This window comes from Molothrus ater, chromosome 25 (genome assembly GCF_012460135.2).
Source record: "Molothrus ater isolate BHLD 08-10-18 breed brown headed cowbird chromosome 25, BPBGC_Mater_1.1, whole genome shotgun sequence".
NCBI classification, from domain to species: domain Eukaryota; kingdom Metazoa; phylum Chordata; class Aves; order Passeriformes; family Icteridae; genus Molothrus; species Molothrus ater.
In genome coordinates, this window is record NC_050502.2 from 4,216,011 (window position 1) to 4,241,635 (window position 25,625).

General features: G+C 63.4%; 1 protein-coding gene across 11 annotated transcripts in view; it reads left to right on the forward strand.

The window, feature by feature from the left end:
* The window catches only part of PLEKHA6 (pleckstrin homology domain containing A6), a 50,124-nt gene that overhangs the window by 6,658 nt on the left and 17,841 nt on the right, over positions 1–25,625 (forward strand). For 7 of the 11 annotated variants that reach the window (XM_036398251.2, XM_036398249.2, XM_036398256.2 and 4 more), the window contains exons 1-6: positions 21,817–21,888; positions 22,326–22,440; positions 22,539–22,643; positions 22,717–22,789; positions 23,113–23,213; positions 25,376–25,554. In XM_036398251.2, the coding sequence (XP_036254144.1) occupies positions 22,339–22,440; positions 22,539–22,643; positions 22,717–22,789; positions 23,113–23,213; positions 25,376–25,554 (560 nt within the window). In that variant the 5' untranslated portion in view covers positions 21,817–21,888; positions 22,326–22,338. Of the gene's footprint in view, positions 1–21,807; positions 21,889–22,325; positions 22,441–22,538; positions 22,644–22,716; positions 22,790–23,112; positions 23,214–24,532; positions 24,584–25,375; positions 25,555–25,625 lie in introns of those variants that run through there. The other 4 variants (XM_036398252.2, XM_036398259.2, XM_054517278.1 and 1 more) reach the window with 3 other exon arrangements.

Below are 25,625 nucleotides of genomic sequence, written 5' to 3' on the forward strand. Positions count from 1 at the left end.
GCTGTGGGCCTCCCGGTGCCCTCCGCCATCCCCGGGACCGTCCCTCCGCTCCTCGGGGCGTCCCCATCCCTGGGGGGCTGGAACCGGGGGGCTGGGGCTTGTCCTGGTGAGCATCCCGCATCCTCCCGCGTCCTCCCGCATCCTCCCGCGTCCTCCCGCATCCTCCCGCATCCTCCCGCTGCTCCCCGCATCCTCCCGCATCCTCCCGCTGCTCCCCGCATCCTCCCGCGTCCTCCCGCCACTCCCGCACCCCCGTTCCTGCCTCTCCCCTCCCGCCGCAGCCACCGGGAGCCGCCGTTTTCCCCCCTCTCCGAGCTTTCCTTACGTAACGGAGCCGGCAGCGGCTCCTCCGGCAGCTCCTCGGTGACACCGAGGCCCGGACGTCGAGTCCAGGTGGAAAAAAAAAGAAAAAAGGGATTGTGACTGCTGGATTTCTCCAGGATGGGGTGGGAGATCCCTCTCCGTGGGCAGGTGGGGTGGGAGCGGAGCTGGGAGGGATTTGGAGGTCCTGGAGCATTTGGAGAGATCCCCAGGAGGGTTTGGAGACACCCTAAGGAGGGATCTTGAGATCCAGGAGCATTTGGAGAGACCCCCAGGAGGATTTTGGACATCCAGAAGGGTTTGTAGGGACTCCCCAGGAGGGTTTTGGAAGTTTAGGAGGATTTTTAGAGACCCACAGGAGGGTTTTGGAGCATTTGGAGAGACCCTCAGGAGGCTTTTGGAGATCCTAGAGGATCTCCAGGATCTCTCCTAGAGGGTTTGAAGAGACCCCTAGGAGAGTTTTGGATGTCCAGGAGGATTTGTCGGGAGCCCCCAGGAGGATGTTGGAGGTCCAGGATTGTTTGGAGGGACACCCAGGAGGATTTTGGAAGTCCAGGATTGTTTGTAGGGACTTGCAGGAGGATTTTGAAGGTCTGGGAGGACTTTTAGGGACCCACAGGAGAGTTTTGGAGATGCAGCAGGAGCATTTGGAGAGACCCCCAGGAGGATTTTGGAGGTCTTGGAGGATTTTTAAGGACCCTCCAGGAGAGTTTTGAAGGTGCAGGGGAGTTTGGAGGGAGACCCAGGAGGATTTTTAGGGACTCTCAGGAGGGTTTTGGGGCCCAGGACCCTTCACCGTGGGCGCTGCTCCACAGCTGAGCTGGGCGATGAGGTTCTGCTGAGCCACAGGCACAGGGCTGGGGACAACCAGGATGAGGCCGCCCCCGGGGGCTCGGGTGGCTCCGTGGGGCTGTCCCGGAGCCCCGGGGATGCCGGGCCGGGCTCGGGCTCCGGTGGAACAGCCGGGACCGGTCCGGCAGCCCCGGCCGCCTCCCCGCCCTGCCCGGCCGGTCCCGCCGAGCTCGGCAGCGCCTCCCGGAGCAGCCGGAACGCGGAGCTGCCGCACGCCCGGGGGCTGCGGGGCACGGGGGAGGCCGGGGAGGGGCTGTGCCCATGGCAGAGCCCTGGCACAGCATCCCAGCCTGCGGGGGAACAGCTGGAAAATCCCATCCCACTGGCACTGCCAGCCTGAGCCTCGTACCCACAGCCCGGGCTGGGCACCGCGAGGGGTTGGAGGCACCCCCAGGAGGGATTTGGAGGTCCAGAAGGATTTACAAGGACCCCAGGAGGGTTTTGGAGGTCTTGGAGGGACCCTCAGAAGGGTTTTGGAGTTCCAGAAGGATTTACAAGGACCCCAGGAGGGTTTTGGAGGGACCCTCAGAAGGGTTTTGGAGGTCCAGGAATGTTTAGAGGGATCCCCAGGAGGATTCTGGATGTCCAGGAGGATTTGGAGAGACCTCCAGGAGGGTTTTGGTGGTCTTGAAGGGACCCTCAGAAGGGTTTTGGATGTCCAGAAGGGTTTGGAGGGAGCCCCAGGTGGGTTTTGGAGGTCTAGGAGGGTTTGGAGGGAGCCCCAGGTGGGTTTTGGAGGTGCAGGAGGGTTTGGAGGGAGCCCCAGGAGGGTTTTGGATGTCCAGGAGGGTTTGGAGGGAGCCCCAGGAGGGTTTTGGAGGTGCAGGAGGGTTTGGAGGGAGCCCCAGGTGGGTTTTGGATGTCCAGGAGGGTTTGGAGGGAGCCCCAGGTGGGTTTTGGAGGTGCAGGAGGGTTTGGAGGGAGCCCCAGGAGGGTTTTGGATGTCCAGGAGGGTTTGGAGGGAGCCCAGGAGGGTTTTGGAGGTGCAGGAGGGTTTGGAGGGAGCCCCAGGAGGGTTTTGGAGGTGCAGGAGGGTTGGCAGTGAGCCCTCCTGCCGGGCTGTCCCCTGGCCCCGTGTCCTTGGTGCTCTGTGGCCGTGGCGCGCCCAGATAAGCGGGATCCCGCAGGAACGAGATTGATGGGGCCAAAGTTCAGCTGCCCTGTGCAGCCACGGCCCCTGGGGCACGGCATGGCCGAGAGCAGAGCAGGGCCACCCCCTGCCAGGTGCCACCGAGCGCCGGCCCTGGTGGCAGGAGGGGCGGAGGGGCAGCACGGACCCGTTCCCGTCCCCATGGGATCATCCCGGCGGGGGTGGGATGGGGTCTGCGGGACTGGGGCGCTGCCCTCCGAGGCAGAAGCACCGCGGGTGATTTTGGGGTGCGGGGATGGGGGCGCTGGGGCTGTCGGAGCCTCAGGGGCGAGGCTGGGAGCAGAACACGCGTCCTTAACCAGGGAAACTGAGGCACGGAACCACCCAGCGTCCTCATTCCAGAGGTTTTTATGGGGGATGGGATGGGTGGGATGTGTGCGCCTGTGCGCCCGCGGGCACCCAGCAGCCCCGTTTCCCATTTCCCGATCGGCTTTGGGTGTTGCCATGGCGTAATTAGCGGTAATTGCTCTCTAATGAGGCAGCAATCCTGCGGCTTCCCCCGCCCCGGGCCGTGCCCCCGGTGGGTGCTGGGCGGGGGCTCCCGGGGAGATTTGGGGACATCCGGACACAGAGGTGGCTCCCTGCTGGCTCCGGGGACAGCGGGCGGTGGCAGTGCCCGTGCCAGCCTGGCAGCGCGCCCCGCTGGCACCGCTGGGGACTTCCCCTGCCTCGGCCCCGCTGCTGGTGCCACCCCTGGGGCGGTGTCACCCCAGTGACAGTGTCACCCCTCTGGCAGGGTCACCCTGCTGGCGGTGTCACCCCACTGTGACAGTGTCACCTCACCAGTGGTGCCACCCTTCTGGTGGTGCCACCTTGATGACAGTGTCACCCCTCTGGCGGTGTCACCCCACTGTGACAGTGTCACCTCGCCAGTGGTGCCACCCTTCTGGCGGTGCCACCCCGCTGTGGCAGGGTTACCCCACGGTCGGTGCCACCCCTCTGGCAGTGCCACTCCTCTGGCAGTGTCACCCCATTGTGGCAGTGTCACCTTTCTGGCAGTGTCACCCCACTGTGACAGTGTCACCTTTCTGGCAGTGTCACCCCGCTGGCAGTGTCACCCCTCTGGCGGTGTCACCCCGCTGGCAGTGTCACCTTTCTGGCAGTGTCACCCTTCTGGCGGTGTCACCCCATTGTGGCAGTGTCACCCCTCTGGCGGTGTCACCCCGCTGGCAGTGTCACCTTTCTGGCAGTGTCACCCCGCTGGCAGTGTCACCTTTCTGGCAGTGTCACCCTTCTGGCAGTGTCACCCCTCTGGCGGTGTCACCCCTCTGGCGGTGTCACCCCTCTGGCAGTGTCACCCTTCTGGCAGTGCCACTCCTCTGGCGGTGTCACCCCGCTGGCAGTGTCACCTTTCTGGCAGTGTCACCCTTCTGGCAGTGTCACCCCTCTGGCGGTGTCACCCCGCTGGCAGTGTCACCTTTCTGGCAGTGTCACCCCGCTGGCAGTGTCACCTTTCTGGCAGTGTCACCCTTCTGGCGGTGTCACCCCATTGTGGCAGTGTCACCCCTCTGGCGGTGTCACCCCGCTGGCAGTGTCACCTTTCTGGCGGTGCCACCCCACCATGGGTCACCCCGCGGGCGGTGCCACCCTCTGGCATTGTCACCCCGCTGGCCCCGTCCCCTTTCCCTGCCCCACCCTTCCCCAGAGGAAATGCCACCCCACGCCAGCCCCGTGTCCCCGCAGTGCCACCACGCAGGTCCCCCCGCTCCTGTCCCTTTGTGCCGCCCTCCGCGGGTGCCAGCGAGGGATGCCAGCGAGGGGTGCCAGCGAGGGGTGCCACCCGAGAGGGGAATTTTGGGATTTTTTCCCTTTAATTCTCCAGTTTAAGCCCCAGGCTGGCTCCGCCGGGTGCGGGGTCGCAGGCGCGGGCAGATCCCGGCAATGGCACCGAGGGTGCCAACGCTGCCACCGGGATGGGAGCGGGCACCGGGGCCTGGCACAGCTTTGGGGTGACCCCTGGAGCGCGGGGTGGGTTCCCCTCCTCTTTTCCGGGGAACCCTCGGGGACCCCTGGAGCTGCTCCCCCCTCCCCGAGATGGGTTCCCCTCCTCTTCTCCCTCGGGGGACGCTCAGCCCGCGGTGCCCCCAGCGAGGAGGAGGAGGAGGAGGAAGGCTCGGGTGTGTGCCAGCCCCAGGTGTGTGCCAGAGGTCCCCGTGCCCCTCGCTGGCCGCCGCGGGTTTGGTTTTGTTTTCCTCGGCTCTCCTTTCAGCTCGGCTGAGCAGCGATGATTTGCAATTCCAGTTTTCGTGGCAGCACCTAATGCGGGCCGGGCTGGGTGTGCCCCCCCTGGCGCTGTCAGGGGAACCCTGACACATTATTTGCTCTGCTTTGTGATTTATTTGTTATTTTGGTTGCGTGGTTTGTTTTGGTTTGGTTTTGGTTTTTTTTTTTTTTTTTAATTTTTAATTCTATTTTTCCCCTTTCCCCTGAACAAACGCTTTGCCCGATTAGGAAACAACAACCACAGGGGGAATGGGGTGGAAGTTTTAAAGCTCGTCCAAGCAAGAGGGTGATGGGGGAGGAGACGTTTGGGGGATGTTCGGGGGGTGCTGGACCCCTCAGCCTTGGGGTGCAGGGCTGGAGGAAGGGCTGCTGATAGCGCCGAGGCTGCCCAGCCTTATCTCATCCCCTCTTATCAGCAGACATGCTTGAGCTGCAGATAAGCAGGACCTTGGGTTCAGGCTCGGGTTGCTGGAGCAGGGGGGGATGCTCCGTGTCCCAGAGGGGTGGGAGGTGTTGGGGGAGCTGAACCCCCCGTTTGGGAGTGGGGGATCCCCTAAAAAGCTCCATGTGGGGCTGGGGTCACAGAGCAGCCCCTGGCGAGTGGAGGCTGCGCCTTTCCCTGCATGGATGGGGCAGGAATTGGGGCTGGGAACGGCCTGGGGGGATTGGCTCTGTTCCTTCTTCTCTTGAAGTGAAAGAAACTGAAGAAAAAAAAATCACATTTGGGGCCAATTTGATGACTGCACTCAAAACACCCATGGAGAGGCTCCCAATTTCTCCTCCATCTCCCCCAGATCTCTCTCTGTGCTGGCAGGAGCTCCAGCCCGTGGTGGAGGTTCCTTTCCCCATTCCCAGGGATTTTTGATGGAGGTTCCTTTCCCCATCCCCAGGCATTTTTGCTGGAGGTTCTCTGCCCCATCCCCAGGGATTTTTGCTGGAGGTTCTCTGCCCCATCCCCAGGGATTTTTGCTGGAGGTTCTCTGCTCCATCCCCAGGCATTTTTGCTGGAGGTTCTCTGCCCCATCCCCGGGGATTTTTGCTGGAGGTTCCCTGCCCCATTCCCAGGGATTTTTGCTGGAGGTTCCCTGCTCCATCCCCGGGGATTTATGGGGATGCTGGAAGGTGATTTGGGTGCTGCCAGGCCTTGTGATCGCTGCTGGGGGAGGATTTTCATACCAGGGGCACGGTGGGCGCCGTCCCCAGGAGCCAAAACCCTCGGGATGGCCCTGGGGAGGAAATTCTCATCCCACTCCATCCAAATTTGCTTTTCCAAAGCACCTTTGGGGGATGCTGAGGCTCAGGGCGCTGCACCCCCTGTACTGGGGAGTGTCCCCACGCCCTGTGCCTGTCCCTGGGGGCTCTGGGGACAGCTGGTGGCCCTGTCCAGCCCTTTGGGGTGGATCCAGGAGCTCCAGCTCTTCCTGCCAGGGCGCTGGGAGCCGGCGAGGCAGCAGGTGGCTGGGATGGTAAACAGGCTGGGATTGTCACTGCGCCCTCGGGGCCGCTTGTGCAACCGGGGCGGGGAGCTGGCTCCGAGCTCCGTGCCTGATTTCCAGAATTCCAGTCCGGATCAGCCTTGGGAGAGCAGGGAACGCGAGCTGCACCTTCCCAAACTCAGCTCCGTGGCACAAAGCTGTCAGTGTCCCCACAGATGTGCCGCGGAGAGGCTTCACCCTGCCGCTGGCAGAGCTCCTGGCATTCCCTTTCTGGATAAATTATTCGGATAATTTGGATCGTTTGGATAATTCCCAGGACGATCCCAGGACACCCTGCCTGGCCCAGCCTCGCCCGTGGTACGTGACCGTCCCAGTTCGGGGCTGAGCCTGAAGAGTTGGGAAAAGCAGGGCCGGGTTTTGTCCTCCCGGAGGGTTCTGTCCCTGCGCAGGAAGGGCGGGAATTCTCCCCACACGAGGAAGTCCCGAGGTGGCACAAGGAAGTCCGCAGTGGCACGGCGTGCCCACGTCCCGGCCATCAGCCGTCAGCCACCGTGTCCCCAGCGGGTCCCCCCAGGTGTCACCCTGCCCTTGTCACGCCCGTGGTGTCACCGCAGGGCGAGGGGACATTTCCCACCGGCTGACCCAGCGCGGCGCTCAGCCCCTCCCACCCGCATTTTTAAGGCTAAACCCCGCGTTTGCGCTTCTCCCACGCGGTTTATTCCCGCATTCCCCAGCATGGCAGTGCCCACCCGGTGCCCACCGCGGGTCCCGTCCCCTTCCCAAAGCCCAAACCCCCGCTCGCAGCTGCCCCGTGGAGCCCGAGCGCACCTGAAGCGCCACCCCAAACTCAGCGAGAGGCTCCACCTGGAGCACGGGGGAGGGCAGGACTGGCGACAAGGGGCTCGGGCAGCGCGGCTGTCGCTGTCGCTGTCGCAGCGGGAGTGGCGGCGCGGCCGGGGGTGTGCGTGGTGTTTATATAGCGAGGAGCCCAAGCTGCAGGTTCGGGTTTCAGCCCTCGCTTTATCAGCCGGGCTCTTCCTGCCGCGCTCGCTCGGACGTGGCGGCTCCCGGAGGCTCCCGGAGGCCACCGAGGCTTTTCCCGTCCCTTTTCCGACCAGCTCGGGGCTCCTGGGCTCTGCCCCCTCCGCACCTGGAGCAGGTAACCGAGGCGGCTGCGTCCTCACTGCCCGGCTTTGGAAGGGTTAAAAACGGGATTGAGGCGATGGAGGGAAACTCCGAGGGATGGAGGGGTTGGGGGGGAGCCAAAGGTGGGGTTTGGAGCATCTCGTGGGGAGGGGACACAGCCTGGGATGTCACACGGGGACAGTGGCACCGCGGGCAGGTGGCACGGCGGGCACGGCGGGCACGGCGGGCACAGCGGGCACGGGCCAGGCCGTGCCGTGCCGTGCCAGGGGTTAACTCCGTGCTGCGGGGAAGGTGTGGCAGCAGGATGAGGCTGGCACGGCCGGGAGCGGGGCAGGGGCAGCAGCCCCGGGGCTGCGCAGGGCTCCGTCCTGCCCGGCTAGGAGAGATCCTGCCTGGTTTTGGGGGGATCCTGCCTGGTTTTGGGGGAGATCCTGCCTGGTTTTGGGGGGATCCTGCCTGGTTTTGGGGGGATCCTGCCCGGCTAGGAGGGGATTCTGCAAGGCTGGAGGGGATCCTGGGGGATCCTACCCAGCTGGAGGGGGCTCTGGGGGAGATCCTGCCCTGCTGGAAGGGGATCCTGCCCGGTTTTGGGGGGATCCTGCCCAGTTTTGAGGGAATCCTGCCTGGCTGGAGGGATTCTGCCTGGTTGGAGGGATTCTGCAAGGCTGGAGGGGATCTTGCCCATTTGGGAGGGGATCCTGTCCAGCTTGGGGAGATCCTGTCTGGTTTTGGGGGATTCTGTCTGGTTTGGGGGGGATCCTGCCTGGTTTGGGGGGGATCCTGCCCATTTCGGGGGGATCCTGCCCAGTTTTGCGGGGATTCTGCCCGGCTGGAGGGGTTCTGCAAGGATGGAGGGGATTCTGCCTGACTAGGAGGGGATTCTGCCCAGCTGGGGGGGATCCTGCCTGGTTTAGGGGGGAATCCTGCCTGGTTTGGGGTGGATCCCACCCATCCTACCCTGTCCCTGTGCCACGGGCCAGGCCCAAAGCCTGGAGGAGCAGCCCTAAGGGAGCTGGCTGGGATTCTTGTAGAGATTCCAGCTAAAATCTCCTGGAAGTGCTGCTTCAAATCACCTGGGAGAGACCCCGCCGTGTCTCCTGCTTCGTTCTCTCTAAAGGGGTGGTTTAGAAAAGGCTCTTTTAAATTGACTTTTCCCTGTGGGCCCTGTCAAGCTTCCCAGTGTTTTCCTGGAGCTTGGAAAAGCCCTTTGCTCCCCAAATCCCAGTGTCAGGTGTCCCAGCCCCTGTTTGGCAGCAACGTATGGGTGTGCTGGGATTCCCTGGCCTGATGAGGGATTTGGGATTTCCCTATCCTGATGTGGGATTTGGGATGTCTGTGGTGGGATTCCCTACCCTGATGTGAGATTTGGGATTTGGGATGGTTCTGGTGGGATTTCCCTGGCCTGATGTGAGATTTGGGATGTCTGTGGTGGGATTTTCCTGCCCTGCTGTGGGATGTGGGATGTGGGATGGTTGTGGTGGGATTTTCCTGCCCTGCTGTGGGATGTGGGATGTGGGATGTGGGATTTGGGATTTGGGATGGTTGTGGTGGGATTTCCCTGTCCTGATGTAGAATTTGGGATGTCTGTGGTGGGATTTTCCTGCCCTGCTGTGGGATGTGGGATTTGGGATGGCTGTGGTGGGATTTCCCAGTCCTCCTGTGGGATTTGGGATGTGGGATGTGGGCTGGCTGTGGTTTCCATGCCATGGCTCCCAGCCATCCCTGGGATGCCCGGGAGCTGGGAATGAGCTCTCCAGCACTGGCAGGGGGCGGGTTTGGAGGGTTTGGAGCTGAGCTCAGTCCTGGCTCCTGCTCTGTCCCTCCCTGAGCTCACCCCGTCCTGCTGGGCCAGGGAAAGGTGAGGGGGGAAAAGGCCCCGGGGCAGGCTGAGGGCAGGGATGGCTCCTCCCTGCTTCCCTCAGGAGCTGAGCTTTGGGATCACATTCCCTCCATTCCTGCTGGCTCCTGGCCTGGGGCACACCGGTTCCAATCACATGGAACAGCATCCCTGAGCCAAACCCATGGGAAATGGGAGCCATGGAGCCGTGGGCACCTGCTGGAGTGATCCCCCTTGGATCCACCTGTGATCCCCCTTGGATCCACCTGTGATCCCCCTTGGATCCATCTGTGATCCCCCTTGGATCCACCTGTGATTCCCCCTGGATCCACCTGTGATCCCTGCCCTGGATCCACCTGTGATCCCTGCCCTGGATCCACCTGTGATCCCCCTTGGATCCATCTGTGATCCCCCTTGGATCCACCTGTGATCCCCCCTGGATCCACCTGTGATCCCCCTTGGATCCACCTGTGATCCCCCTTGGATCCATCTGTGATCCCTGCCCTGGATCCACCTGTGATCCCACCTGGATAAACCTGTGATCCCCCTTGGATCCACCTGTGATCCCTGCCCTGGATCCACCTGTGATCCCCCCTGGATCCACCTGTGATCCCCCTTGGATCCATCTGTGATCCCTGCCCTGGATTCCCCCCTGTGATTCCCCCTGGATCCACCTGTGATTCCCCCTGGATCCACCTGTGATCCCTGCCCTGGATCCACCTGTTATCCCCCCCTCCCTCCTCAGCCCGGCCGCTCTTCCCACGCTTTTATCCCGGCTGTGCCCTCTGGGAATGTGGGACAGCCTCGGGCTCTTCCCAGGGCTCAGCAAACCCTTCCCAGCTCCTTGGGCTGTTCCACTCCTTGGTCCCAGCTGCTTGTGAGGACCCTTGGAAGGATCCTGGGACATTTTTGGGGGGATTCTGTGGCACTTTTGGGAGGGATCCTGTGGGCATTCCAAGGTGGGGATCCTGTGACATTTTTGGAGGGATCGTGTGACAGTTTTGGGAGGGATCCTGTGGCACTTTGTGGGGGGATCCTGTGGCACCCTGGGAGGGATCCTGTGACAGTTTTGGGGAGGGATCCCGTGGCACTTTTGGGGAGGGATCCTGTGGGCATTCCAAGGTGGGGATCCTGCGACATTTTTGGAGGGATCCAGTGTCCAGTGAGCATCCCAAGAGGGAATCCCATGGGCTCTCCAAGAGAGGATCCATGACACCCTTGGAGGGACCCTGTGACAGTTTTGGTGGGATCCCGTGAGTTTTGAAAGGGATCCTGTGACATTTTGGGTGGAATCCTGGGACACCCTTGGTGGGATCCTGTGACGTTTTTGGAGAGCCCCTGCGAGCACTCCAAGGGGGAATCCTCTGACATCCCAAGAGGCTCATCCCGAGCTGCTCCCCCGCCGCCAAAGGCCCCTCCGAGGGCTCTCCCCAGGCCGGGCCTGGCCCGGCTCCAGCCCGGCTCAGCCATCCCGTCCTTCCAGCTCCGCTCCCCGGCTCCGGGGCCGCTCCTCCCCGCGGGACGGAGGAAGCGCCGGGGCCGCGTTTATTTGTAGGGGAGAAGGAAGGGGGAACTGGCACCGGCCTCCGGCGCTAATGGGATTTCTGGGAAGCGGCGCTCCGGCGCTGCTGGAACTGTCCCGATTTCCAACTGGAAGCGTCCCACGGCGACCAAACAAGAGCCCGACCCGCCCGTGGCGCTGCGGAGGTGGCTCTGGGAGGGGGACAAGCGACACGGCCAGGGCTGTTTGGTGACACAGAGGTGTGTCCTTGTCCCCGCACCGCCTGGGAGACTCCCAGGGTTTGGTTTTCGGCTCCGTCTGTTTTTTCCCCCAGCAGATTCCTGGCTTTTCCCCCGCAGCTGCTGCCCGGGGCTGCTCCGGGCTTGGGGCGCTGATGAGGACGCGGTTGGGAAGCTGGGAATGAGCTGTGATTCACCGGGAAGCCGTTCCCGGGCACACCAGGGTGTGGTGGGCTGGAGGTGACAATAAATCAGGGCTGTCACATGCGAGGACAGCGAGGGAAAGGCTGCGATTCCCCCCGGCATGTCTCAAGGGAATTTCCAGAGGAAATCTTGGCAAAGGCTGCAAATCCTGAGCCTGACCCTGGGATTTGGGGAACCCCACTCGTGGTTTGGATTTGGGGAACCACGAGTGAGGTTTTTTTAAACCTTTTTGCTTCGGACAAACCCAATTTGAGGGACCTTTGGCTCTTTTGTACACGGGGATTGGTGAGGTGGGCACGTGCCCATTTTTCGGAGGGGCTGGAGCTGCTGTGCCATCCATGGGGGCCAGGCTCGGCTCCGCAGTGGCTCTTCCCAGGCACTCAGGAATGCTTTTGGCTGCCCCACACATTTCCTGGCACCCACGCCGCAATCCCAGGCTGCTCCCGGGGCCGTGGGATGTGCCACAGATGGGTTTGGGGCTGGAGAGCCACCGTGGCCAGCCTGGAACCAGCCGGAGCCGCCGTTGATCGCGTCCTTGGGAGCTGTTTGGTGCAAAGCCCTTGCACAACCGGCACGGTTGTGTCACCGCCGGTGACACGCTGTTCCCAGGCCCGGCAAGGTGTGGGATCAGATCTAAAAAAGGAGAATTTCCCCATTCACACCCAGCCTGACACAAGGGACGCGTGGCGCCGCACCAGCAAAACAATGGGGACGCTCGCTCAGCGAGGTGACAAAGCTGCCCACGGTGACAGGTTCGCCGTGTCACCGGAGCACAGCCGCTCCTGCCCCGCCACCCCGGCCTTGGGACCGTGCCTGGGATCCATAAATCTGCTGGCACGGCCTGGATGGTGCCGCTGGCACCTTCCCAGCCTCCCGCTCCGGCAGGTGTGGGGCTCCGGGTGCCGGCTATGCCAGGAATGTGCCGAATGTGTCGGGGCTTGACTGCGGGAGGTCGGGGGCGCAGGGTTGGGATGAATCACCCGAGGCCTGGCAGCGCTGCAGCTCCCGGGCTGGGGCAGAGCCAGCGCTGCCCAAACCCCTGATCCTGAGCCTGCAAACGGCCCCGGGAAATGGGATCCCGTGGTGGCAGCAGCGATGTGGAAGCCGCCGCTGTCTCGTGGCCCTGAGGTGCCGCGTTTGTGGCTTTGCTGTATTTTTGAGCGTGGGAGATCTGGAGCGGAAAATTGGGGAGTTTATCCAAAAATCATCAAGAGGCTCCACAGCCTGACGGAGCCCAGGCTGGGGCTCACCCTGTGCCCCATCCCGGTGGGTCAGAGTGGGAATAGCAGCTGCTGGATTTGCAGAATCACTCAAGAATCACTGCTGGGAGCAGGGGGATGCTTCAACCTCACCCCCCTGCACCCCCTGAGCACTCCCAGTTTGGGGTGTTCACAAGGAATTTGTGGCTTTATATCCCAGGTGGGAATGGGAATTCCCAAAGCTGTGCCCGTTCCACGGCATCTCATGGACACGGGGAGCCAAACCGAGCCCCACATCTGCAGGGCCTTATCAGCTGCTGCTCCCGCCTCGTCCCCCCGGGCGGTTTTGTGGCCTTTTGGTGGGATTTGACCGTGATTGAAACCATCCCGCGGCCGCCCCGGCTGCAGCCCGGGGGTGGTGCCGTGCAGATGTTTGTCCAAGGCTGTTTGTGATCATTCCAGCCCCGACGCCCCCGGCTGGAGCTGCAGCTGGGGCTGGACAAAGGCGAAATTCCCGCGGTGGCCGCGTCGGGGGGAAGGTGGTGCCGGTGCTGTGAGTGCTCCAGGGACGTGGGACAGGGGTGAGGGACAGGGTGGGGACCCTCTGTGTGTTTGTGGGGACAAACTGAGGGCTGGGAGTTGGGACAGGGGTGAGGGACAGAGTAGGGACCCTCTGTGTGTTTGTAGGGACAAGCTGATGGGGCCCGGCATGGCACGCTCCTGGGAGCTGGTGACAGAAGCGCAGGGTCCCCAGGTGCCACCGCGCCGCGGGGCTGTGCAGGGACAGCGCCGGGAGGCGGCGGCGGCGGCGGCGCTGCCCGAGGTTAATCATTCAACCCCTCGGCAGGTTGGGTAACGCGGCGGGGGCGGGGGGAGGCGACAGGGACATCTGTCCGTCCGCTGCGCAGGGCTCAGGCACGGGGACAGCGCTGTGCTCCTCCTCCTCCTCCTCCTCCAGCCCCCTCTCCGTGGGGATGCAGGTGCTGATCCCGATGCGGGGGGCACGGCGAGGGGGGACACAGGGACGCTGTGACAGCGCCGTGTGGCGGCTGAGCGGGAGCCGAGCTGGCCCCCGGCACGGCTGAGGGAGCCAAGAGCCGCAGCTGGGTTGTAAACACGCCGGGATAAAGTTACAGCCATTGATGATCCTTGGAAAAGCTGCGGGGAAAGGGAGAGGGAGCTCCGAGAGCCCCGAGCTGCGGTGCCGGGGTGCAGGGAGCGATCCTGGGGTGCGGGGAGTGGTTCTGGAGTGCAGGGAACGGTCCCGGGGTGCGGGGAGAGGTCCCGGGGTGCAGGGAGCGGTCCTGGGGTGCAGGGAGCGGTGCCGGGGTGCAGGGAGCGGTCCTGGGGTGCAGGGAGCGGTGCCGGGGTGCAGGGAGCGGTCCTGGGGTGCAGGGAGCGGTGCCGGGGTGCAGGGAGCGGTCCTGGGGTGCAGGGAGCGGTGCCGGGGTGCAGGGAGCGGTCCTGGGGTGCGGGGAGAGGTCCCGGGGTGCAGGGAGCGGTCCTGGGGTGCAGGGAGCGGTGCCGGGGTGCGGGGAGCAGCTCCTGCCCCTCAGGACCAGCCTGAGCGTGGGGATAGCGGCGGTTCCAGCAGCTCCCACCGGGATGTGGCGATTTGGGCATCTCGGGGACACGCGGGGCTGCTCCCAGCGCTCGTGGGATACAGGGGACAGGGCAGGGGGGACACGCAGTCGGGACACTGCAGGAGCGGCCGCGGCTCCGTAGGGGTGCGGAGCCCCTTGGAAACCCTTTTTCCTGCCGGGCCGCTTGTCCTGCGGTGACTTTGCCGTGTCACGGTGCCATTAAAGGAGAGCAAGGGGTGGCTCCCGGCGCTGCTCCCGGAGCCGAGGGGGTTAAGCTGGCGGCAGCTGTTAATGATTGATACCGATGACGGTCTCCATGGGCTTGGAAGGGAAATCAGGGAAATCATCCGCCCCGGCCGGCTGCGGGAGAGCCACCGGCTCGGCGAGTGGCGCAGCAGGCGGAGGGGACGCGCGGTGGCACCGGTGAGTGTGAGCGCATGTGGCTCTGTGCGTGTCTGTGTGCGTGTGTGCAGCCTTGTCACAGAGCCCGGACGTGTCACACGGACCCTGGACGTGTCACACGGGCCCTGGAGATGTCACACGGGCCCCGGCCGTGGCACTCGCGGACCATTGTCTGCGGCCAGCGAGCAGCGGGTGGCCCGAGGGTGGTGACAAGCAGAGGTGGCAGGAGCAGCACGCCAGGCACGGCCCCGGCAGCGCCGGGTGTGATTATGGAGCCCACGGCTCGGGCAGGGGATTTGTCCCAGCAGGATTTTCCCAGCGGCGCTGCCGTAAATCCCCTGAGCTGACCTGGCCGGGGAGGGGTTGGGGCCGCGCTCCTTTGATGCCAGGGGTTGCTCGGGACAGGAATTCCCGGTCCTAAAGAGCTTAGGGAGAGTTCCAGCCCTCCAGGGGCGAGTCCAGGTGGTGGCTTGGAGGTTGTGGTGGGAGTGGTGGCTCCATGTGGGAATGGTGGCTCCATGCGGGAATGGTGGCACTGGGTGGGAATGGTGGCACTGGGTGGGAATGGTGGCTCCAGGAAGGAGTGATGGCTCCAAGTAGGAATGGTGTCACTGGGTGGGGATGGTGCCACTGGCTGGGAATGGTGGCTTTGTGGGGGGAATGGTGGCTCCATGTGGGAATGGTGGCTCCATGTGGGAATGGTGACTCTCGGGGGGGATGGTGGCTCCAGGTGGGAATGGTAGCACTGGGTGGGAATTGTGGTTCCTGCTGGGAATAGTGGCTCCATGTGGGGATGGTGGCTCTGGGATCCCGGTGATCCCATGCACAAGGAACTGCAGCTCGGTCCCCACCAGGGGACAATGGAGTGACATCAGCGCTGCCAGGGCACAGACTGTCACCCACCCTGCCCCGATCCAGAGCTGTCACTCTCCCCAAATGTCCCCCCACGGGGTCAGGACGCTGCTGCCGCGCCTGCTCCAAACCCCGGCAGCAGCAGCAGCAGCAGCAGCGGCGGCGGCGCTTTTTGGCCGGCAGCCCCTTGGGCCGTGCCTGGGACAGAGCCGGGGTTTCCAGGGAGATAAAACACAAACTCCCGGTGCTTTTTTTGTGCTTTTTGTGCTTCTCCCCGACCCCAGCTGGCGCGGCAGCGGGGGACTCGCCCTCCCCGCCACGCTGGCTGCCAGCAGCCGCTTTGTTCTCTGGAAATCCCCGGCCTTCCCCCGCTCCCGGCCCTCCGTCCATCCATCCATCCATCCATCCATCCATCCATCCATCCATCCATCCATCCATCCATCCATCCCCCCGGGAGCTTCTCCCGCTGTCCCTCCCTGCGCCCCCCAACCCCGGGATGTCCCCGTGTGACGCCGCTGATGTCACACACAGCCCATGGTGGCTGCTTCCTTGCCCGGCCGCCCCTCCCGAGGACTTTGCCCAGCTTGGCAGGGCCGGCACCACGGCCCAGCCGCTTCCTTGCCTGGCTTGGCAATGCTGGCACCTCAGCCCGGCTGCTTCCTTGCCTGGCTTGGCAAGGCTGGCACTGCAGCCCGGCCGCTTCCTTGCTTGGCTTGGCAGGGTTGGCACCTCAGCCCGGCCGCTTCCCAGGGCATCCAGCTCAGCTCTGCCCCCACCTCCCCTCCCTGGCCGCTCCCACAGGAATCACGGCATGAGGGGGAGCTGGTGGCCAGTGTGTCCTGCAGGAGAGGGTGGCCCTGCGATGGCTTTTGGGGCCTGGGAGGTCCTGGGACGGTTTCTGGGGTCGAGGTAGCCCTGGGCTGGTGTTTGGGGTCTGGGTGTCCCTGGGCTGGTGTTGGGGTCTAGGTAGCACTGGTTTTTTTGGGGTCTGGGTGACCCTGGGATGGTTTTTGGGGTCTGGGTGTCCCTGAGATGGTTTTTGGGGTCTAAGTGGCCCTGGGATGGTTTTTGGGGCCTGGGATGTCCTGGGCTGGTGTTGGGGTCTAGGTAGCACTGTTTTTTGGGGTCCGGGTGGCCCTGGGATGGTTTTTGGGGTCTAGGTGGCCCTGGGATAATCTTGCTGGCCAGGGCAGGAGCTGGGATGGGCCCGTGTGGAGATAGAAAATTTAATTCCGTTAATTTTTTTAATCCCTATGGTCCATGCAGGATGGACCCAGAGTGCAGAGAATCCCTGGAATTTTGTGCCTTACAATCCATTTTTCCCCCCTGTGTTTTGTGCTTTATAATCTGTTTTTTCCCTGATTTTTTTCCCCTTTTTTTATGCCTTATAATCCATTTTTTCCCACCCTGGGCTCCTGTGCAAGGTGGGGCTCAGCAGTTTGTCCTTGCTCTCCCGAGGGTGGATTGTCCCTCATGGGGACCGTGGGTGACAGGGTGACCCCGAGTGCCCTCCCCTGGGTGCTGAGCGCTGCAGTTCCCAGGGAGAACAGAAAATGGGATTTGCAAGGGCTGCAGCAGGAGGAGAGGGATGAGAGGTGAAGAAAGGGTTGGAAAAAGAAGGGAGGGAGGAAGGGAAGGGAAGAGAAAAAGAGAAAAAAGGAAAAAGGGGGGGAAAAGGGAAGGAGAAGGCAGGAAAAGAAAAAAGGGAAGGGAAAAGGGGAGGGAGGGAGGGAGGGAGGGAGGGAGGGAGGGAGGGAGGGAGGGAGGGAGGGAGGGAGGGAGGGAGGAAGGAAGGAAGGAAGGAAGGAAGGAAGGAAGGAAGGAAGGAAGGAAGGAAGGAAGGAAGGAAGGAAGGAAGGAAGGAAGGAAGGAAGGAAGGAAGGCAGGAAGGAAGGAAGGCAGGAAGGAAGGAAGGAAGGAAGGAAGGAAGGAAGGAAGGAAGGAAGGAAGGAAGGAAGGAAGGAAGGAAGGAAGGAAGGAAGGAAGGAAGGAAGGAAGGAAGGAAGGAAGGAAGGAAGGAAGGAAGGAAGGAAGGAAGGAAGGAAGGAAGGAAGGAAGGAAGGAAGGAAGGAAGGAAGGAAGGAAGGAAGGAAGGAAGGAAGGAAGGAAGGAAGGAAGGAAGGAAGGAAGGAAGGAAGGAAGGAAGGAAGGAAGGAAGGAAGGAAGGAAGGAAGGAAGGAAGGAAGGAAGGAAGGAAGGAAGGAGGGAGATGTGTGGGTGTGTTTGGCTGGGGGCCGTGTGAGCCCCGTCGTGGGCTGGATCAGCCGTGGCTCTGACACCGCTGACTGTGACAGTGCCCAGCTGGTGCCCGGACCTGGTGCCAGCTCTGGGCTGGCAAACCCGGCCTGAACCGAGCTCAAAGCCCCCAAACCTGGCACAGCCCCAGTGACACCGAGCTGCTGTGGCAGAGGGTGACACCCCAACACGGAGCCTCCCGTGGCTCCCTCCCTGCTCCTACCACACTGTCCCCAGATCGCTGTCCCCAAAAATGTCCCCACAGCCTCCCCTGGCAGGTGCCACCCCACCGTGGTGGCAGTGCCACCGGGCGAGCCCTGGTGTTGTCACCAAGGAGGGCTGGCACGCAGCCATTGGGGGACCTTGTCCCCGGATCCTTGGCTGGTGGTGATGGAGGAGCGGGCGTGTCACTGTGGTGGGGACATGGGGACAGGGGGACAGGCAGCACTGGGGCATTTGCCACTGGTTCAGACCCTGGCGTGAGGCTGGTGCTGCCCACAGGCCGTGTGGTGGCAGTTTGGCCAGGGACATGTCTCACCCCATGTGCCCGGTGCCTTAAAAAGGTGGATTTGCGTTTGATTTGGCTTTGTTTGGATTTGCTTTGGTTTGGATTCAGTTGGGATTTGGTTTGGTTTGGGTTTGGGTTCAGTTCAGTTTGGATTTGGTTCAGTTTGGATTTGGTTCAGTTTGGATTTGGTTTGGGATGTGTTTGAGTTTGGATTTGGTTCGAGTTTGGGTTTGATTTGGATTTGGCTTAGTCTGGAATTGGTTTGGTCTAGGTTTGGTTTGGTCTGGGTTTGGTTTTGTTTGGATTTGTTTCAGGTTTGTTTTGGGTTTGGTTTGGTCTGGGTTTGGTTTGGGTTGGGATTTGATTTAGGTTGGGATTTGGTTCAGTTTGGATTTGGTTTCGGTTTGGATTTCATTCTGTTTGGAACTGGTTTGGTCTGGATCTGGTTTGGGTTTGAATTTGTTTTGGTCTGTTTTTGTTTCAGTTTGGATTTGGTTCAGTTTGGATTTAGCTCGGTCTGGATTTGGCTCAGTTTGTGTTTAGTTTAGTGTTTAGTTCAGTTTGTGTTTTGTTCAGTTTGTGTTTAGTTTGTGTTCAGTTCAGTTTGTGTTCAGTTCAGTTTGGATTCAGTTTTGTCGGTGCTGCAGCGTTGGCACATTCTGGGATGGGCTGGGACCTCTGGTGCCACCCCTGGGCTGGTCCCTGGCCCTGAGCTCACCCCAAAGGGGCACAATTCGGATTTTTGGGAGGAAGATGCGGTGCTGGGCAGTGCCCCAGGGCGCTCCGGGATTTTCGGGAGCAGGGCCGTGGCAGGAGGGAGCCCAGCGGCCTCCCCGTGCTGCGCTTCCTTCTTTGGAGCTTTCCTGGCCGTGTCAGCCCCATCCCTTCCCTCCCTCCTGCCCAAGGATCTTCCTGCCCGCCTTGAGGGCTTTGCATTCTCTCCCCGAAGTCCAGGCAGAGCATGGCTCACCCCAAATCCCGCTCTTGCCCGTTCCCAAGGTCTCCCCGGCGTTTTTTGGGGGGTGCTGATGCCCTGCGGGGTCTGTCCCCCCCACCCCGGTTTGGTGCTTGTCTCCATCGTGGCCCCCGGGATTTCCTCCCGGTGCCCCCTGGGGAAGGAACAGCCGCGAGGAGGAGGAGGGTGACACACCCGGGGATGCTTTGGGGACACAAGCAGGGGGAAGGGACGCAGCCGCTGAATCCAGGGCAGCGGCAGAGCTCAGCTCAGCGCGGCTGCTTCCCTTGCTGTGACACCCGTCCTTCCCGCTGCCCTGCCGGGCTGGGGGGGGGGCCGGGAGCCCCTCACCAACCCCTCTGAGCCCCCCGAACCCCCCCGAGCCGCTCGTGTCGCCCTTCCCCTGCCACCAGCATCTCCCCGGCTCCGCACCTGGGCTGGGGGAGGCGGCTGTGCCGCGCTGCCCTTCGCCTCTCCTCTGCGGAGCTGTTTGTCCCCGCTGTCGCCTTCCCCGCCGCCTGCCGCACACCGGGGCCGCCCAGCCCCGCCGCTACCGGAGCCACCGGAGCCCTCCCGGAGCCCCCCGAGCTCCGCCGCCAGCGGCACCGCCAATGCCACCGGCTCGGGGCGGCTGGCACGGCTGGCAGAGCACGGGCAGAGCCCTCGCCCGCCGCCCGCGTCCCCCTGCCCCGCGGGGCCGCCCCGCTGTCCCCGCTGTCCGCGGGCAGCGCGGTGGTGGCAGCGGTGCCATGCCCGGAGCCGGGAGCGGGCGCTGAGCCGGGCGGGCCCCCGGGACCATGCTGAAGTTCCGGGCGGACCGGAGGGTGAGGTAGGAGCCCGCGGGGGGCTGGGGGGGCCCGGGGGGACCCGCGGGGAAGCGGCGGGGCGGGACCCCCGGCCCGGGCAGTGGATCCGGGCAGTGGCTGCTGCATTGCAGTGCTGGGAGGCGATGGGCACTGGCGAGGTTCGGGAGCGGGGGCAGCCCCGGGAGCGGCCGCCGGGCGCTGCTTTCCGGAGCTTTCGGCTCCTCCCGGGGGCTGGGGGCGCGGGCAGCTTTGGGGTGGGGGGAGGCAGCGCGGTGGGTGCCAGCAGGAGCCGAGGGGGGCTGCGAAATGGGGGTGTCCCGCCCGCAGGGAGAGTTCGGGGACCTGCAGGGATTGGGGGGACACCCAGTGTGGGGTTCAGGGACCTGCAGGGATTGGGGGGACACCCAGTGTGGGGTTCAGGGACCTACAGGGATTGGGGGACTCCCAGTGTGGGGTTCAGGGACTTGCAGGGATTGGGGGACACCCAGCGTGGGGTTCAGGGACCTGCAGGGATTGGGGGACACCCAGCGTGGGGTTCAGGGACCTGCAGGGATTGGGGGACACCCAGTGTGGGGTTCAGGGACCTGAAGGGATTGGGGGACACCCAGCGTGGGGTTCAGGGACCTGCAGGGATTGGGGGACACCCAGTGTGGGGGTGGTGGGTGCTGGCAGTGCCCACTTCCCACGCCTGGCGCTTTCGGGGTGCTGCTCTCTCAGCACTGCACCCTCCCCGCACGCCGGCGTCACTGCGGGGATGGGACCTGCCCCAGTTCCCGGCATTTGAACCCCTCCGAAGGCACCGCCGCGGGCAAAGCCGCGCCGGGAGCAGCTCCAGCCCTGGGGCAGAACCGCCCGGGCCGGGCTGGAGCGCGGGCCGGGCACTGAGGGCGGCTCTGCTCCAGCCAGGAGGGCACGGGGGGGGTCTGGAGAGCGAACCCCCCCCAATTATGGGGTGCACGCACATCCCCCGGGTTTTAAAGGTGCCTCCAGAGGGGATCAAGAGCCTGGCAGGGGTGGGGGCTGCAAGGCAGCAGCAGCAATTTTTGGGGTGTCAGTGGTGAATGGCTCCAGAGCCAGGTGGGTGGCATGGCATGGCATGGCATGGTCTTGGCAGCAGCGTTTTTTTGCTCAAACTTCCCCCATTTTGCTGACTGGCAGGAGGAGTGGGTGGCGTGCTGGGGCTGCTGGCACAGGGGTGGCTCCGTGTCCCGGTGCCCGGCGAGTTTGGGAAGGAGGGGATGGGATCAGGTGTGAAATCCCTGGGACGGAGCTCTGAACCTCATCCTTTCCCCCTGAGCACCCCAGGAAGCAGCATGGGAGGGGGGTCTGGGGTGCCTGGCAGTGCCATCTCTGTGGGACAGGGCAGGGATGTGGCACAAGGTGCCAGCTGAGCCTGGGACAGCCCTGTGACACCGCTGCTGGCACTGCCAGGGATCCCTTCAGCTGCACCCAGTGCCCGGGAGGCAGAACAGCTTGTGTTGGGAATCCTGGGCTGGAGTTTGGGGTCTGAGGGGTCCTGGGGTGGTTTTTAGGGTCTGAGGGGTCCTGGGGTGGTGTTTGGGGTCTGAGGGGTCCTGAGGTGGTTTTGAGGGTCTGAGGGACTCTGGGGTGGTGTTTGAGGTCTGAAGGGTTCTAGGCTGGTGTTTGGGGCCCAGTCCCCATGCCCAGGTGACCCCATTCAAAGCTTCGAGGTGCTTTGGAAATGGCTCCGAGAGCAGCCAGGGGAGGAGGTGACATTGGGGACATGGCTGCAGGCACAGCCCTGGATGGGCCATGGCTGCTGCTGCTGCAGTGACTTGTGAGTGTGGCCAGTGGTGACAGCTGGGATGTGACAGCAGCAGGAGGGGTGGCGCGGCCACCACAGCCCCGATTTTGGCACTTGAATGAAATCTTTGCGTGCCCAGGGAAGGGGACAGAGCTGGGGAAGGGCTGGAGTGGCTGAGGGAGTTGGGGAAGGGGCTCAGCCTGGAGAAAAGGAGGCTCAGGAGGGACCTTGTGGCTCTCCCTGACAGGAGGGGGCAGCCAAGGGGGCTTGGGCTCTGCTTGCCAGCCCTGGGAGTGTCCCATGCAGTGGATGTGGCACTTGGGGACACGTTTGGTGCTGGGTAAATGGCTGAGCTCAGTGATCCTGGAGGCCTTTCCAATCTAAACCATTCCATGATGCTGTGAACGATCCTAAATCTGGGATTAGTGGGGTGCTCAGGGCAGGGCAGGGGATGCCAGCCCTGGTGCCAACCCCGGTGTTGTCATGGAACCAACAGAGCAGCAAACGTGGTGCCAAAGGGACTTTGTGGGTGACACAGGGACAATGTGAGGGACACGGGGACTCCTAACACCCACCCATTGCTGTCCCCACAGCCACAATGAAAGGCGGAACACCTTCCTGCACCCAGTGACGGGACAGGCCCCCGAGGACACCTCAAGGCTTGACTTGCCAAAGTAGGTCTGGTCCCAATCCCCTTGGGCTGGGGGAGCCAGGGAGGGCTGGGCTGGATGAGCCAGGAAGGGCTGGGAACACTGGGGGAGCCAGGGAGGGCTGGGAACACTGGGGGAACCAGGGAGGATTGGAACACTGGGGGAACCAGGGAGGGTTGGGAACACTGGGGGAGCCAGGGAGGATTGGAACACTGGGGGAGCCAGGGAGGGTTGGGAACACTGGGGGAGCCAGGGAGGGCTGGGCTGGGAACACTGGGGGAGCCAGGGAGGGCTGGGAACACTGGGGGAGCCAGGGAGGGTTGGAACACTGGGGGAGCCAGGGAAGGCTGGGCTGGGCTGGGCTGGGCTGCGGGAGCCAGGGAGGGCTGGGAACGCTGTGAGGACGACCCCAGCAGGGTGCAGGAGCACAGACCCGCTGATCCCCCTCTCCCATGTCACAGACACAGCTCGGACATGTCCAGCAAGGCGGGCAGCAAGCGGCCGGCCACCGTCCCCAGCGAGCCCCCCAACCACGCCATGGTGGCCGAGGTGCCCCCGGAGCGCCCCGGAGGCCGGGTGAGTGCCCGGGGAGGTGTGGCACGGCTGTCACCAGCTCAGACAGGGACTCAGGGAGCCCAGCCCGGGCACTGAGCATCTCCTCCCACCCCACGCAGGCTCCGCGCTCATCCCGCAAGGGCATCGCCTTCGGGAAGCGCTCCAACTCCATGAAGAGGAACCCCAACGCCGCTGTCACCAAGAGCGGGTGGCTCTACAAGCAGGTACCCCCCCGTGCCGCCCCTCCCGGCCCCGCAGAGCCCCGGGAACCCCCCTCTCACCGCCCCTCTCCCTTAGGCCAGCTCGGGGGTGAAGCAGTGGAACAAGCGCTGGTTTGTGCTGGTGGATCGCTGCCTCTTCTACTACAAAGGTACGGCCACCCCCGGAGCCCGCGGCCACCCCCGGCGTGCCCCAGGGCCACCAGCACAAAGTCCCCAGGCTCTTTCCGCGCTCCACCCTGTTTTTCCCGGTGTTTGCCGCGCCCAGGGGTTAATCCCGAGTTTTCCCCGCCTCCCTGGCAGCTCCCGGGCTCGCATCAATAATTGAGGAGGTTGTTTGTGAGCCTGGCACAGCTGCGGGAGCAGCAACAGGCAGGGAGCCGATCCCACAGGTGGGATGGAGCCGGGGCACGGGGAGGGGGCTGCGCCGGGGGTCCCTCCATGGGTGTAACCCCAGGATTTGCCCCCTCCCCAGACGAGAAGGAGGAGAACATCCTGGGCAGCATCCCCCTGCTCAGCTTCCGCGTGGCCGCCGTGCAGCCCTCGGACAACATCAGCAGGAAGCACACGTTCAAGGTCAGTGCCCCTGCCGGGGCTGGCAGGGGACAGCGTGGCGCTGGCGCGGCACCGCGGTGGCACTGGCGATGCTGGCAGGGTCCCCGCTGCTCTGGTGGCTTTCTCGGTGACGGGGCATGGAGCACGCTGCGGTGACCCCCCCGCGGGTTGGGTCTGGGTCACAGCAGTGTCCCCAAGGTCAGCACCCACCCTGCAGGGCCCTGCGGGTGCTCCCACCCCTCTCCCTGCCCTGCTCTCCCCTGTCCATGGCTGCTGCCCCCAGCGGCTGCTCCCACAGCCGGGCTCGGAGCTGTCCCCAATTCCAGCCCCGTTTGAGCCGCTTGCCTGGCAGGTGTCACCAGCAGCTGCTGTGGGGCTGGAGAGGGGAGCAGGGAGAGGTGACAGCGGCTGCTGCTCCCCCACATCCATCCCTGGCAGGGTCTGAGCTTCCCCGGCGCTTTCTGGCACCACTGGGCACCTTTGGCATCACCGGGCACCGTCCCCAGCCCAGCTGCTCATGGTCACGGGTCTGACACTCCCTTGTTGACCCCAGTGTGCCCTCCCCGTGTCCAGAGCCGGGGCTGGGCTTCCCACAGGACATTCCCAAGTTTTCCCAGTCTAAGGGAGGGATTTGTGGAGCTGCCCTCCCTTAAACCTGAATTTAGGCTCAGCTGAGTGGGGTTTAGAGGGGAGGGATGGCATGGGGTCTGCCCTGTGCCTGTGCCCACCCTGGTGTCACCTTCTGTGACCTGGGGGTGTCCAGGGAAGGGTTTGGAGAGTCCTGAGGGAGCTGGGCAGGGGCTCAGCCTGGAGCAAAGGAGGCTCAGGGGGAATTTCTGGCTCTGCACAACTCCCTGCCAGGAGGGGACAGCCGGGGGGATTTGGGATCTTATCCCAGGGAACAGGGACAGGAGCAGAGGGAACGGCCTCAGGCTGGGCTGGGGAGGCTCAGGTTGGACACCAGCAGGAATTTCCTCCTGGAAAGGGCTGGAAGGGGCTGCCCAGGGGGGTTTGGAGCGCCCATCCCTGGAGGTGTCACCTGGAGGTGGCACTGAGTGCTCAGGGTGGGGATTGGGCACAGCTGGGACTCGATGACCCCACAGGGATTTTCCAGCCTCAATAATTCCATGGTTCTGTGAAATCCCTGCTGCCTGGCACTGATGAGGGAAAACCTCTCAAAGCTGCTGCCCACACCCCAAGCTCTGCAGGTCCAGGGTTTGGGAGAGCAGTTTTGTCCAGGGAAGGACAGGGGGGTTCCCACCCCACTCCCACTGACCCCGTGTCTGTGTTTCCTCCTCCTCCTCCTCCTCCTCCCTCGGCGGGTGAGGATGCCAGGACAGGAGGGGTTTTTGGTGCCACCACCACGCCAGCACCCAGCCACCACCACCTAGGTAGTGTTCCACCTTCTTGTGTTTGTGGTGCATGCAGAGGCTGAGGGACCCCCGGGCTCGCTCTGCTCCCCGCTCCTGCTAATCCCAGGGATGGATCCCTTCAATTTCCCATTTTCCTCTGCCTGCAGAGCTTCCAGAAATGCATGGGGGGGCTCAGGAGGTGGCCCCAGCTGGGCACGGTGGCTGCATGCTCTGGGGAGGATGGAAACTCAAGGGAGGGGTTTAATCAGACTTAATTTTTCTGTTTTAGTTCTTTTTCTTTTTTTTTTTTTAAGAGATTGAACCCTTGAAATTCTTTCAGGAGAACTCTGCTTCCTCCCTTTTCTCTCTCCTCGCTTTCCCCCACCCCTTTCCACAGGGGGAAGGTGGAAGCTGCAGAAAGGCTCTCAAATAAAGGCTCCTTCCAGCACGTTCTGGGCGGAGAATGAGCACCAACACCTTGGATTAAAACTGAGCCTTCCCAAAATATTTCCTGGGCCGAGAAACCACCTTCCCCCTCACCCTGCATGGACGATGCTCCTCCGGTGCTGCCGCTCTTGCTGGGCCCCTTTGCCCCCCAATATTGGGGTGCTGCTCCTCTCTGGGGGGGTGGGGGCTGATCCCAAAAAATCCTTGTGAGTGACTCCAAGGGGGATAAAACCCCACCATGGAGGGCCTGCAGAGCTTTCCCCCCGCACACAGAGGGGAAGGAGCACTGCTGGCAGCCCCTGGAGCAGCGGGATGGGGCGCCAGGCTGGAAGCGGAGCTCTCACCCCCTGTCTGTGTCTCCCTCCCCGTTCTGTGCCCCCACAGGTGACGGTGTGCTGGGTGGAGGAGCTGCCGGCGGGTAACGGGCAGTCCCTGTCTCCTCCCCAGGCCGAGCACGCCGGCATCCGCACCTACTTCTTCAGTGCTGAGAACACGGAGGAGCAGGAGTCCTGGATCCAGGCCATGGGCGAGGCTGCCCGCGTGCAGATCCCGCCGAGCCAGAGGTCAGTGCCACAGCGCTGCCCGGATCTCCTGGGGACACGGTGCTGTCCTTGTGTCCTTGCCCAGTGCCACT